The 14,291-nt window shown below is 38.8% G+C and overlaps 2 protein-coding genes across 3 annotated transcripts in view; both read right to left on the reverse strand.

The window, feature by feature from the left end:
- The window catches only part of LOC103371321 (potassium channel subfamily T member 1-like), a 29,386-nt gene extending 28,598 nt beyond the window's left edge, over positions 1-788 (reverse strand). Inside the window, exon 1 of the mRNA XM_008300596.1 lies at positions 622-788. Coding sequence (XP_008298818.1) covers positions 622-788 — 167 coding nt within the window. The remainder of the gene's footprint in view (positions 1-621) is intronic.
- A 4,392-nt stretch (positions 789-5,180) lies between these two features.
- psmd5 (proteasome 26S subunit, non-ATPase 5) lies at positions 5,181-14,267 on the reverse strand. Of its 2 annotated transcripts, XM_008300597.1 has the most exons (11): positions 14,083-14,258; positions 11,973-12,117; positions 11,782-11,895; positions 11,565-11,693; positions 11,096-11,205; positions 10,306-10,448; positions 9,838-10,029; positions 8,915-9,024; positions 8,681-8,821; positions 8,243-8,515; positions 5,181-5,513 (listed from the first exon to the last, which is right to left on the reverse strand). In XM_008300597.1, the coding sequence occupies exons 1-10, from the start codon at positions 14,253-14,255 to the stop codon at positions 8,258-8,260; spliced, it is 1,515 nt and encodes a 504-aa protein (XP_008298819.1). In that variant the 5' UTR covers positions 14,256-14,258; the 3' UTR covers positions 5,181-5,513; positions 8,243-8,257. The 2 variants fall into 2 exon arrangements, with proteins under 2 accessions (XP_008298819.1, XP_008298820.1); XM_008300598.1 differs by lacking the exon at positions 5,181-5,513 and having other exon boundaries at positions 7,878-8,515; positions 14,083-14,267.
- Positions 14,268-14,291: the final 24 nt, after the last annotated feature.

Here is a 14,291-nt window from a genome sequence, read left to right on the forward strand (position 1 = left end):
TCAGATTTAGTGCATAATTGATGAAGGGTGTGTTTCTTTTTTTTTAATGTGGTTTAGTGAATTCCTTCTATTTAACCAAATCAAACCTATGCAACCCTCTGACATCACTGGAGCTTATTTAGGCATCCAGAAAAACATGTTGGGGGAGAAGTTTGATGGCTGTTGAGCTTCATTTTTAACACAAATATGACAAACAGATATATAAGTAAAAAATACATATATAAAGAAATATGTGAGGGATTGTTTTTACACACAGGTGCAGAAGCCAGTGTAGCATTTCAGATTATTAGTTCTAATAATGATGGTTTTAGTTTCCTGACACTGAGAGTTGAGACAGCAGCCAGTGAGCAGCTGAACACACAACAGTGGTGACAGGAGGAGATGAGCAGACAGTGTATGAATGAAGCAAACACTATGCAAACCCAGCACCCCGCACAACACAACTATTCACATTTTTAAAGTTTTTATTAAAGAAATCCCTCATCTAGAAAGCATGCAGCTGATTATTCTCAGGATAACTAAACATGAAGTGCAAAAAAACCAGAAGTTGCACATCACTAGTCACAGACGATGCGTAAAGTTCTCATCCTCACTTGTTCCTGTGCGTTTGGTGTCTCTTACCGTGGTTTGTGGTTGTTCACGGTTCCATCATCGTTCACAAATGACTGATTCACGTAACATTCACTGCACATTTTGGCCGGAGAACCGGCGCTGCCGTCGGACTGGAGAGCTGCGGTGGTCGGCGTTGAGTCCCCCTTGACGAAGTCGTCTTCCTGGGTTAATTGCATCGGAGGGTTGATCTGGCAAAGAGGAGTGGACTCCCGGAGAGAAATACGCGCTCTTAAAAAAAGAAAAAGAAAAAGAAAAAAGAAAAAAAAAAGTGGTTTCTCCCTGTTTGCGTGTGCGCAACTCTCACCTATTCAGGTGCATGTTGGATGGGAGTTCTTGCAAGCCTACGCACATCGAGGCTGCGCGTAAAGTGGCAGCTGCCTGGAGAACTCTTCAAACGAGGCAAACTGAGAGATGCAAATGAAACGGTGAAGCTGACGGGAAGAAGTGGGGCTGAAATGTTGTGGGAGAAGCAGAGGACAGGTCTGCAGCAGTGAACATGACAGCTTTCCTTCCTCAGGCACCTAATGACATAACTGTTGAATTATCACCCAACTCTTGATGAGCAGAGAGAGATCAGCACCATCTGTTGGACGCTCCAAGTCTCTTCACTTCTCCACAATCAAAAAAATCTGGGAGCATTAACATTTAGAGAAGGACTTTGCACAAGAGATCTGCTCTTTACAGTGCACAGAAATGACCACAACATGCTGATTTCCAGGAAAAAAAAAACCCATCATGTTCAAAAGGTTGTTATGCTTCTAGTGATGATATTGGACTGTTCTGCAGGAAGGTGGCCCACCTGTGCCTGATAGATAACCATATCTGACATTATTAGACTGATGTTGCTGTTCTTGGTTGAAATGTTTAACAGTATCAACATATAAATCTGAGGACATGTGAGTCCATTAATGGGGCTGGATAAAAATAAAGTTCTGCCGCACAAAAAAATTGGATTTCTCTAATATTTGCTGCATTTGTGAAATGTTGGATAATTTCCCTTGACTAGTCTCCTGTCCTTGAAGCCTTTTTTAAGGTACAATATATCTCTCTGAAATGTAGCCTACAATTAAGTACACTATGAGACATCTACCACTGCGTTTAGACAAAGGTTTTGCACAGGAAACTTAACTATTTGCACTTAATTTGCAGAATGCAAGAATATTAATACACATTGTTTTTCAAATTTGCCAACAATACACATTCAGTGAGCTACGTTTTTGTCTTGATGTTTTGAATTATTAAAAATAGTCTTAACACAAACAGCAACCAACATGATTAAATGGCAAATCCAAATGCACACATGCCCAAATTTTTAAAAAATAATAATGCAAAATTGACATAACAGAAATGCCTGCATCTGTCTTAGCTACCATGCAATTAAAAATCTTGATAAAACAATACTGTGCTCATTAAAGTCAAAATTTCCTTCAGACAACTAAAATATAAGACGAGTCTTGTCTGTTTTTCCAGAGAGGACTCCTTCAGGTCACTGCGCTGTATAAGGATGTCTCCATGAATGTCTTAACATGAAGGTAGATGATGGAGATCCTCCTAATAAATACACAAACATCCCAGACATCACAGTTATATGACGTGTGTCAATCAACAGGATGATTCAGCAATCAAATGAAATCTGAAAATCCCACATTTCCCTCCAGTTTGTGCCTGCTGTCAGTGTTTCTCAGGCGCACTCAACTCTAACAGCAAATCATCCACCTTTCACCCCGGAGGACGCCCAGGAGGAAGCTGGTCTTCTCTGATTAACAGCAGGGAAAGGCACAGCGAACAGCAGCTTCAGCAGCATCAACATGCAGCACCTGGGATACGAAGTGATGCTCAAGGTTCACGTTTTAGTGTAAAAGCAGAAAGGATGGTTGCAGCACATCCTGAGTGGCAACCGCAGAGCTGCACAAAGAAGAATCTCAACGGCTGAATGTGAATTTTCAGACAAATTCTTTTAAAAAAAGATGAATTGCAACACGAGACATCTTTCAGTGCCTCTGTTATAATTTTATCCTTCAGGAGAAGGTCAGTGATGCTGAACATTAAGCGCGATGAAAAGGGAGCAAAGCCAAATGGTTTCCTCAACACTTCCAGAAGTGCCAAAAGAAGGAACGAAAATCAAATGTACAGAGAAAAGATTGACTGACTGGATGTTTTTTATTATTTATTTCTTTGTTTATCTGATGACGCAAACGGCAGCGAGTACAGAGAAGGCGTGGGTGAGGTGATATGATTCACTGGGGAGACAGTGACATGAGGTTGTTGAAGAGTTTCAAGCTTATCGGGGATGTTTTCGATTGAGTCAGTTATTCTCACTGGAGAGAAGCCTTTTCACTGCTGGGGAGGGAAACAAAAAATAAAATAAAAAAAGTCACATCTGTGAGATTTAGAGATCCCACTGGGAGAGATGTGTACAGGCTTAATGTTGAAAATAAATGATAATGTGGCTCCACGTCATGTTTATGGAGGCAGCAGGAAGCAGCAGGTAGACAGAGGAGGGACGAAAACCAAGGCTTCATTTAAAATCAGCAAAATGATGATAATACAAACACGCTGGAAAAGTGTTTCTTAACTGTAACCTTGTGAATTTAAAAATGTTAACTAAATGGTAATTTGTTCTTTTACAATGTTGGACTGGAAAATTACACTTTTTTTTTTTTTTTTCAATAGATATTTGCCATTATTTGAAGAAACATGGTGCATAATAAGAACTGAAGAATGGTAAATCACTGTTAAACTCCTCTTGTACAGATTTTCTTAACAATATTTAGCAAGATCACATAAAAAGAATTTACATGTTGACTGCCAGCTGAGGTAGGCTCCATCCAACGATAAAGCAGTGTACAGATAGTGGATAGATGTTGACTGTACCAAAAAAACAAGAAAAAATAGGACAAATACATCTGTAAAAATAGCAAAATGTTGTTTTATAATGTGTGGCTGCTAAATTACACTGTTGTTCTGTATTTAAATCAGCTAAAATAATAATAATGCCTTTATTTTTGTAGTTTTCAGAGCTGTTTTTTAGCGTTTCTTCATTTTTCTGGCACCCAGATTCCCATCAACATTTCCCGTAGAACACGAGCGTTTGTTCCTTTAGGTTACTTTACCAAACAAGACGTACAGCAGAGGACTGAAGACTAAATCATGCCTGGTTTGTATGTGGTGACTCAGCAGAGGAAACATGAAATAAACTGTTAATCTGGAGAATAAATGTTTGAAAGCAAAACAGAAAATGTCATGGTTTGACATTTTAATTATATTTATTTCCTGTTTTGTTTCATTCCATTCTCTTTCCTTGTGTGCTGTTGTCTGTTTACAAAAACAAAATTATTTGTAGTTTTACTGCCTAAACTTTTCAGATTTATTCGTATGTTTGTGCTTTTATTTACTGACTGGGTGCAGAAAGTTGCACAGAAACATTAAAACTTAAGTTGTCAGTGATGCCATGAAGAAAGTTGCATAAATGCATAGGCAGGATTTAAAATCAAAAGTACAGATAAATATAAAACTAATAAGATTTACGTAAAAGCACAAAGAAAAACTTCAAACAGCTCCATGGTGTGGACATAAACCGCTCCACTTCTAATTACAGATATTTACTGTCATTTTTCTGAGGAAAAAAAGAGAAATAAATATAATTTATTACTATTTGGATACTACCTAAAACAATTGTTAGGTCATTAATTCTGTATAGGACTTTTAAACAATCTGTACAAACAATCTTGCATGGTGTCTGAAATCTGTGTTTTCCCTGCACATAAAGACATTTCCACTATAAATTGATGCAGGAAAAAACCCAAATAGGGGCATAAAACTTCAGCAGAATGCAGGTAACGTGTAACGTGCTCAGACTGTCAGCTTGATGTTTCCCTCCCCAGTGTTCTAAGGAAACCTGCACCCACACTCCAGAGAATAAAACGTGACTTATCGCCACACGATCCTGTTTTCTCCAAGCTCCACCGTGCTGTAGACATCTGTGGTTCACGGTGAAACGTCTCTACGACTACTGGATGGATTACTGTGACATTTGGCAGACACATTCACATACAATTCAAGGTGAACTGTAATCATTTTGGTGACCTATTGACTTTCTAACTTGTGTCAATATATAACTTGTTCAACACTGATCACAATCTCATCTGCCTCAGTTTGTGCAAATGTTAGGATCCTAAAACGCTAAACAAAGATTGTGAACATGGTAAACATTCCACCTGCATTTTCATTATAGAGCATCTCGGCATGCTGACATTAGCTCGAAGCAGAGCTAGACTCCTAATCTTGTTACACTGCAATTCATGGGGGTTCAGTTAAATGCATTCTCTAGCTGGAGGAATATATTAGGCACAGTAGTAACTGATGGCTGCAGTTACACAATCCCATCAGGGGTGAGACATCTGATGCTATGTGTGATATCTGTGCTGTCACTCACACATAAATATGTGTAACCCCAATGGTACTGCAAGGATAAATAAAATGCATCCTTAGGTGGTTGCTGATTAAACTGGTGGAAACTCACAGTAAAAAAAATCACTGAAACATAAACAGGCTCCACTGTGGTAGGATTCTCATCAAACATTTTAATTGAGCTCAGTGTTGCACTTTGTTCACAAACAAAGCTGTTTCTTCCACGTTCACCCAAATCTGCAAATGTGGCTGCTGTGAAGTGACGGCGAGGAAGACGAGGAGTGCCTGTGACTGTTCCACCATCATCAGTATGATGGCAAGGGCTCCAGTTTGCACGGACAAAATCTTACATAAGCTTCGCTGCTATTTCCAGTTAGAAGTCGGACCTTTCCCCTGCGCTATCGCTGCCTCCATCTGGTGTCTGGAGCCACTGTGCTGCCTCTGAGCTCGACCCCTCCACTGCACAGCTACATGCAGCTCGCAGCCTAAATCTGAAAATGCCAAACACAAATCAAAAAGGAAATCGAAAGCAGTAACATGTCCCCTGTAACGCTCTTGTGCTTTTCATTACAATTTGTTTTGCTCAAGGTTGAGATTGTAAAAATTGAAATGCAGTGCCAGAATGCTTGATGTAATGACTTTGATGTGATTCGTAGAATATGGACACAGTGTAAGCAATGATTTTCTCAAATACAGTATCACCAAATTATATCTTTAAAAAGCTAAATACAATATATAACTGGACCTCTAAACATCTCCAATGGTTTGATTTCAACAACTATTTCAGTACAACAAAGACGAGAAATTCATTTTTTTTCCACAAACAAAACACAAAGATTGCAAAAGTGCAAAAAAATGAAACCAGAGTCAAACCGCTGCCCCCTAGTGGAGATGACAAAGAACACCAATCAGACTCAAAGACAAGCAGCTTCTGTATTTTATACCTAAAACTTCATACACACTAATTTAGGTCAGATATGTACATCAGAAAACTCCTGGAAACTCCTTCTGCCACATAACATTAAGAAAAGCATCTCTACTACTTTTATAGATCCAGTCTTAAGCAGAGAAAATGTTTTGTCTCATTATTTTCCCACCTGATGATCTGATATCAGTGGTGGAAATACCATTAACTGTCAGAGTCGTATAAATGCTCCAATGCAAGTTAAAGTCCTACAGTTCAAAGAATAATCAGAGGAATAATTAAAGCATGATGTCCTGTGACTGACATACTACCTTTAAATATGACATGTAAATACTTAAACATAAATGCATAAAAGGTGGACTTATTTACTTTTCTATACAGTTCGGTGGCTGTTTCAGGCACCTCAGTACATAAGTGATAGATGTAATGAAATGATTAATAGAGCAGGAAATGAAAAAAACAAAGTTCTGCTACTAAAGTTCATGTTTTGGTGGCACCTTTCTCGTTTTGTTTTTGCTCTGAACTGATCGCTTTGACCTCTTTGAGCCTCACACTATTATTTAAGGCAAATTCTCGGAAATGTTTTATAGAGAAATCTATTTTAGTGGATATACTAACAACTCACAGACTTCTGAAATGTGACGGGGGCTGGTTTCTGATGAGGCAGTAAAAGCTAAAAAGGTTGAGAATCACTGATTCAATCCTCATCAGTGGATTGTATTTAATAAGCTTTTCGTATCATTTTACCTTGAGGAAGTATTAAGAAACATGGAATGATTGAAGTCAAGTGCAAGTACTTCAGACCGGTACTTAACAGAACTTGAGTCACTTTTCATCGCCGTCATTTACTGTTAAATCAGGATATAAGAAAATTATTTCATTAGACGTCACGGCTTCGTGAAAAATAAAAACCCTGGAATTTCAAGAGTTACACTATTTTTCTGCAACTTCGGGAAAAACATTAAAGTAAAGAAACACACCAGTTGTGAGATTGAATCTTTTTAATTGAAATAATTAAAAAAAATAATCCAATCTGTTTAGCAAACAAAAACATCATTTACACACAAAAAAAATAAAAAGAATCTGATGAATGTCTGAAGGATTCTGAGAAAGTGGTTTGAATAAATGAGGCTTCGCTTTTGGTCAAGTCCAGTGTCAAGTGAAGGAAACTGTGATGTGACTTTGTGTAAGTGCCTGTGTGGGTAACAGTTAAGGGTAACACTGTTTAATTACTGCTTAAGACTAAACATGTGTAAACACACCACATGGACTCTTCTGGGCTTCAGTGATACAGTGTGGAGACGTTGGTGTAACTAATGACATCATGGTTGACGACTTCTGTGACTTTTAGCACATATGTTTGAATTTTAATTGGATTCCTGCATGTTGTTGCTGCATTTCAATAAAGTTAGGGGACTCAGATGAGAGATTTAAAAGAAAATTTCTTAAAAATCAAGCAGCATTTTTTCCCCTTTTACTTTCTCATATATGTCTTTTTTAAGTTCAAAACTTAAGTCAACCACTGGATCCGACCATTTTTTGCAAAATCTTTCATTAGAACCTCCCCGTCCTCTAATTAGTGAAGCCAAAAAAAAACAAAACCCCCCGATTGCAAACCTTCCGGCAAATTTAAGGGCCGGCAAAATTAAGCCCAAAGGCAAAACTAAAAAAAACTGGCAACTTAAAAAAACATGTTCAAAACGAGTTTCGTACTCCTCAAGACAACTAAACTAACTAGAGGTGGAGTGCTCCTTTAATGTACCACATACTGGTGGAGATTTTTTACTCTTTTCTGTCTGTTGTCTCAACCTCAATTTTCCTTGTCCCTCTAGTAGTTTTATTTCTATTTGTATAGTCTAAAAATGATTTGAAAGGTCTGATATACCGTATGTCTCTCGGAAACATGTTAATAAACTGAGAAACTAATTCCTCACTGTCATGTCAGTGCTTTTACTTTGAGGACACACAAACTTCTTTTACAAACAATCATGGATTTTCTCATGAAGTTAAGGAAAAGATGAGCATCAGGTGGCTAACATCCGATCAGAGAAGTCATTTATTTCAAAATACTTTTAACCACCCTTTATAAGGACGTTTTTCTTGATGCAGTTGAGTTTTGGGGATTTGTCAGTTTCTGTTGAAAGACCAAGGAGCTGTTAGTCAGCTGAGCTAGTAACACTACGCCTTCATTTGTTAGAATTATGTATGTTTTGGTTTTAACATATTCACCCAGAGTTAGATCACTCAGGCACTTACCCGTTACTCAAGCATGAACCAGAAACCCATGAAGTGTACCTGCGTTCATTTGGATCAGTCTGCTCCCTCTGTGCTGACTGAGGCCACAGCTGAAACATAGTAAGGTCCTTCTCTCAGATAAGTCTTCAGGCGGATGTAGTGTTGACTGCCCAGAATCTCTGCTGCCGTCGAAGAACTCGCAATTGACCCCACCAGTTCAAACTTTGCATCTTTGGCCTCTTTTGTCTGACCCGCTGAACGATCCAAAATGAACTCCATGAATCCTGGAGTGCTGATCATCAACTTCTGACCCCACGGCTGAGGAGCTATGGCCTGGAAAACACACACAGATATCCACTTATGACAATACAATACTAGAACAAGGTTTTGGAAATATAAATATGCCATAATTCAATGAAATCTTTTAATATCATGTAAAGTTCTTCAGGTTATCAAAAGGTCAGCAACACAGTGAGGACAGTTAAAACCAGAGCTTACAGTGAATATCCGCAAAGCCCCGCAGTGCAGCTCTGGAAACGGCTGAGTGCTGATGTTGCGAATCATGTCCATGGGCTGATTAGATAAAAGGTGGAACCAGGACTCTGTCAGGGCCAAAAGGTCTTCTGTCTGCTGCTCTGGCTGCAATAACAAAAATGGATTAAAATGTATAATTTTGTTGATGGCATGCAAAGACACAAACATTTTTGATACCGATTATATTTCGTGTGTTACCTGTAGGGTTAGAAGCTGTGATATGGCGTCCAAGCTGCGCACTCTGAGCTCTGTGGCTCCAGAACTGGCGAGCTGGCTCATTTTTAACAACACGGATTTGAACTTTTCTCCTGAAAAATAACCCAGAAAAATCCAGAGACACCAGTTATAGCCACGACAAATAGAATAAACTCTGAGATGGAGAAACTTGTCATTAATTTCAGCCACGTGTTTATGACTCGTATCACTGGCATCACCTGGAAGCACATTTTTATTCACAAAAATGTCACCAGAATGCAAAAAAAAAAAGACGTTCACGCTGCAAAGACTCAAGTCTAGTCGTTGGAAATCAATAGATGAGAAGATAAACATGTTTATCAGTGGCAGAAGTGGAACATTACTGAGAAAATAATCATTAAGAGTACAGAATTGATGATATTAGATGATAAAACTTCTCTCTCTAAAGCAATGCAGTCTGTACCAGTGTTCAAGGTGACATGAAAATAGCAATGCATGATGTCAGTAGCAGCAGAGGACAATACTGAACTGGCTTTAACAGCATGAGGAAGGTTTCACAGTGAAAGAATCATTAAAATGGCAGTAATGGAAAAAAAAATCTAATAAAAACGATGAACTCTTACAAAAAACACTTTGCGAGCCGTGATGATGAAATGAGTATTCATTTTGTGCTCCATTCATTGAGACATCGTGTTTTACCTTCAAATTCATTCAGATTAAGGAATTATCTATTAATATGAATCATGCAAGGTCACACAAGTAGTTTTATTTTCTCTCTCTCTCTCTCTTTTGGATAGAAACAGACCGTCTATCTCTTGAATAACTCCTACCTGCCACTTCAAACCAGAACCATTCAGAACACTGGTCCTTGCATGAGGCCCAGAGGGTCAAGCCGTATATGTAATTCATAAATATATCAAACTAACCTGTTTTCTGCAGAACTTGCTTCCCCTCCACAGTAGATCCAAGTAATCCCAGAGTGTCCAGGGCCACTCCGATCATCACCGGGTCTGGATCAAGGGCCATCTCAAACACCTTGTTCTGGAAAACTGGGTAGGTTTCACAAACCTGCTGCGGGCTGTCCATAATGGCCAGGTTCCCGAAGAACTTCACCAAACCTACAGCAGTAATATTTACACTGTTAAAGACTCAACTGTATGTTTTCACAATTGGTCTAAAGTACCAGATCACAAACTGTTTTCTTTAAGAGACAAGAGAGTTTCCAGTGCTGGTACCCTTCTGTTATGTTGATTTTGGAACAGCTTCAAGTTAGTTTATGCCATCAGGTTAATCAAATCACACACACAAAAGTTAGATTTTCTTCTCTACTGCCAGAAGCATGCCAATAGTTTTTGATTCATAAATGAGTTTGGAGCACTTTTTTAAAGACTCACCAGGAAGGTAGAGGGAGGAGAAAGGATCAGTCTCTGCCCCTCGGATCATGTTGGAGATCTTATCCATTATACCCTGCTGGGCCAAATACTGGCGGCCATGCTGACTGTGGGCAAGAGTGGTCACCATCTCTATAGCTGTGGCCCTGGAGAAAAAAAAAAGATAAATAAATCCAAATGAACAACATGATAGAACAGCAAAGACAAAAGTTGTAAAAGCAAAAGGTAGATAAACAGGGTATTCAGCAAAGTCTAACGCAGAATGTCTTTATGTATGTAGACAAGGCAACATCTCACTAGTTCAAACATATCAGGTTTACTTGTCACGACATGTGTGTGTGATCCTCAGAGACATTCTAAGTTGATGACCATCAAGCAATGATGGAAAACTAACATTTTGAGATAGGGCAGTAATAAAGCTCCTCACAGAAGTCTGGCTGAGGTATACAGTGATAACAGTCCTGCCTCCAGTCCAGATCTGGCCCCCAGTCATAATTACCCCTTTAGAAATTTGAAATCACATTTGCGTGGAACCAGATTTCCTGATGATGAGCTCAAGGCTGTCACAGAGGCATGGGTTGAGAACCAAACGGAACACTTCTATTTTAAATGTATAGACAGTCTGAAGGAAAAGTGGGCTCAGTACATTGAGGTAAAAGGGACTATACTGAAAAATAATAGTACAATGCATGGACCGCTGCTGCAACATATACCTCATTCTATAAACTTCTGACCTCCCCTCTTATCTGCAGTAACTTCAATATATGTTTTTACACATCAGATCATATCATACCTGATCAACACATCATCTCCTGTCAGTTCACCAAGCAGCTCGGAAATGAAGCTGCTGTTGGCACAGTACCCGAGAGAAATGGGAGAAACAGATGAGATTTCCACCACCAGCTGCAATTAGAAGGAAAGAACAGAAGGACTTTTTAGACCATCACTGCTAAAGCTTGCATTTATGTTTTAGGATGTGTCACGAAGCAAGAAATGCTAAAAAACAAGAGAGAAAATGAGAGTAAGGGCCACATCTTTCTATCAGATACCCTTGCTGTTTTCATGGAGATGTGTTTTTAAACTGAATAACATTCACTATAGTGGTTGCACTGGTTAGATCACTAAGATACATTATACATTTTTAAATATTTCATTATGCTCTGAGGAAAGGTTAGTAAAAATCAGCCCTATTGTCACAAATTCCATCATAAGTGTAACTGAAAAACACTCCAGAAAAGGTTGCTGCATGTTGTTAAACCCACCTCATATATTCTGTATCTGATAATGTCACTTGTGGTCATCACATCCTTCATGACTTTCTGCAGGTCACTCTGGAATAATTTGTCTAATCCAGGCTTGGAGTGGCTCAGCTTAGACAGGGACTGGATTGCCTAAGAAAATAATAATACAACAGTTACTGATAACACAGCAGCTTCATGTAAAAAGCCATGAATGTCACTTCAGTGCTTCATTCTCCACCTGTTTAGCCACAGCCATCTTCTCCTCTCCAATGCAGTGGATCACCGATCGAAGGATGTCGCTACTGTTGAGGATTTCGGTGACAGCGTCCGGGTGCTCCACTACTCGACCAATCTGGCAGAGGAACACAGAAATACCTGATATTGCCATTGTTTAATGAGCCACTTCCTGTGAGTGTGCAAGCAGCTTACCTGTGTCAAGGCCAGTATTTTGACAGTTTCATTTGGATGGGCCAAACCCCCCTGCAGCTCTGCTTTGTAGTTCTGGACCACCTGAACAGGGCTGAGGGCCATTAAGATGCGTTCAAGGATGTCCACACACAGCTCAACCTGCTTCCTGTGAACACAGCTCACATTAGCAACTGCAAACCTACTAAGCATCAGTTCAACAGCTGCAACTCACAAGCATGTTCATGAGGACTGCACAGGTTTCAGAATCGACATTGCGTTGTGCACAATAGTCACATGGTAGGAGATGCAATGTGAGGTAAGGCAAATGAACTCAAACACATAAAACCACAACTTGTTTTGCTGCTTGATACAAAAAGAAAACTCATCTGGTTCTCATTTTCAGTGACTAATCTGCAACACAAGTCTGTCATAATTTACATCAATTTATGAGTTCTTGGATAAACTGAGTTTTATTCGTCTTTATTCACAAGACATGGAGTTTATTAACATGCAGGCTCCACATGTACAACGCAAAATAAGTGACGAACAGGAGATAAAGACTAAATGGGAAGATCTGGTTGGAAAAACATAATGTCAGTTTTATGAAAATATTTCAGCTACAGAAAGGATGATGTTGATCAGAAACAGGCACTTTTTTGACAATGTCTTGCAATTGTTGCATTGAGCATTTAAATTATAACCACAAAACTCTGTATGAGAAGTGTAGAGGCTGATGTGAAAGCAAGTCAAAGCAAATAATACCTATTGGGATGCCTTCAAAAGAAAGGTTCCAAATGGCTTTGTTAATTTTATTGTATTTTTTTGCCGAAACAACTCCCCAAAAAATCAACCCAAATAATAAAAAAGGAATAAATCCTCCCAAAAAAAAGTAATCAAAGCAAGGAAGAAAAAAAAAAAAAAAAAGTGTTTTTTCACATCACCTTATATACTGCAAAAAACTAAATGTCAGCGCCTATTTTTCCCCCCAGTATTGTGCAACCCAGGTATATAAAATGGAAGGTTAGATTGCATTTAATGAATGAAAAACATACTCAGAGCCCGACACATTCAGATTGTTTGATTTGTCAGCTCAATAAAGTTTTTCATAAACAGCTTAAGAAACCAGCAAATAGTCACATTAAACAGATGAAACTACTGCGTGACTGCGGATTTTTGAAGTTACTTAAACAGTTCAATAGCTGCTAAAATTGTTGATTTATTCCTAAGAAAGATGTGTTCAAGTTAGGCTGTGTAGTCCAACACAATAAACTTGAAATTAAACAATCACAGTAATAATATGCGAGTGTTCACACACACACACACATTGGACACAACATGTTTAATCCCCATAAATTAACAGCAACATTAACTGGATGCACAGCAGAACAGCACTGTGTGTTGTTAAATTCTAGGTTTTCCAGCCTACAGTGAACCTGTGGTTAGTATTTGTGACAATTATCAGATGAATAGCTTACGACAAAGTGTTATTTGGTAAAATGTGTTCTTGATAAAGATCTGATAACATAAAAATTCATCTCTAGAAGGGAACATGTGGATGTAAACAAACAAATAAATACAGAACTTTTGCAAATGATTGAGGGAAAAAAGCTAGATATTTTACACAAATTGCAAAACCTAGCACCTGACATGCTTTATGCAAACAGCAGACAGAAGTGAAACTATGTGTAGTGTCTTGTTACTGAAATGTGTGTTTGTAATCACAATGGACAAAAACTGTAACAACTTTTGTGGTATTCCTACATCTGCACTGTCCAAGAGTTCAATTGTGGGACTTTGTCTAAAAGGGTCAGCGATTTCTGCACTGTTACAGATATGGAAACCTAAAAATGATCTTATAATTAAAGTTTGTAATGTAGTGTTTATACACCAGTAACATGAAGTTCACTGAATCCACATCTGCACCTGCTCTGTGTGTGCTTGGTAGCATTGTAGCAGTTAGCATGCTAACAACTAGCCCAGCTAAATGCAGCTTTTTATTTTTCTAGCTAACATAAACTACCAGCATGTTAGCCTGCTGTTCAACTAGCTAACTGGTAATGACACTGACTCAGCAGTTAACAGACACCACTTTGCTAAACAGTGTAAACAAGATGCTGGGAGTGAAACCAACCTTTCATTGGAGTTCAGCAGAGAGAAGATCACGTCCAGACGCTGGCCGCTCACAGAGTCCCTAAGAGCGCTGACCGGGATCGATAAAAGGGCTGTTTTTAAACTCTGCAGCTCTTCAATTGGGTCTTCAACGGAGGAGATTTCCTCCAGCAAACTCTCAATGGAAGCAGCCATGACTGTCAATGTTTGGGAAACTACAGACGAATGTTT

The sequence above is a fragment of the Stegastes partitus genome, unplaced genomic scaffold, assembly GCF_000690725.1.
Source record: "Stegastes partitus isolate 25-593 unplaced genomic scaffold, Stegastes_partitus-1.0.2 Scaffold1564, whole genome shotgun sequence".
Taxonomy (NCBI): Eukaryota; Metazoa; Chordata; class Actinopteri; family Pomacentridae; genus Stegastes; species Stegastes partitus.

Coding starts and splice junctions, on each gene's coding strand:
- psmd5 (XM_008300597.1), bottom strand. CDS start 14,255: ATGGCTGCTTCCATTGAGAGTTTGCTGGAGGAAATCTCCTCCGTTGAA. Junction 10,030..10,305: donor CTCCTCCCTCTACCTTCCTG/GTGAGTCTTTAA, acceptor TTACTGCTGTAG/GTTTGGTGAAGTTCTTCGGG. Junction 9,025..9,837: donor GCAAGTTCTGCAGAAAACAG/GTTAGTTTGATA, acceptor GTTATTTTTCAG/GAGAAAAGTTCAAATCCGTG.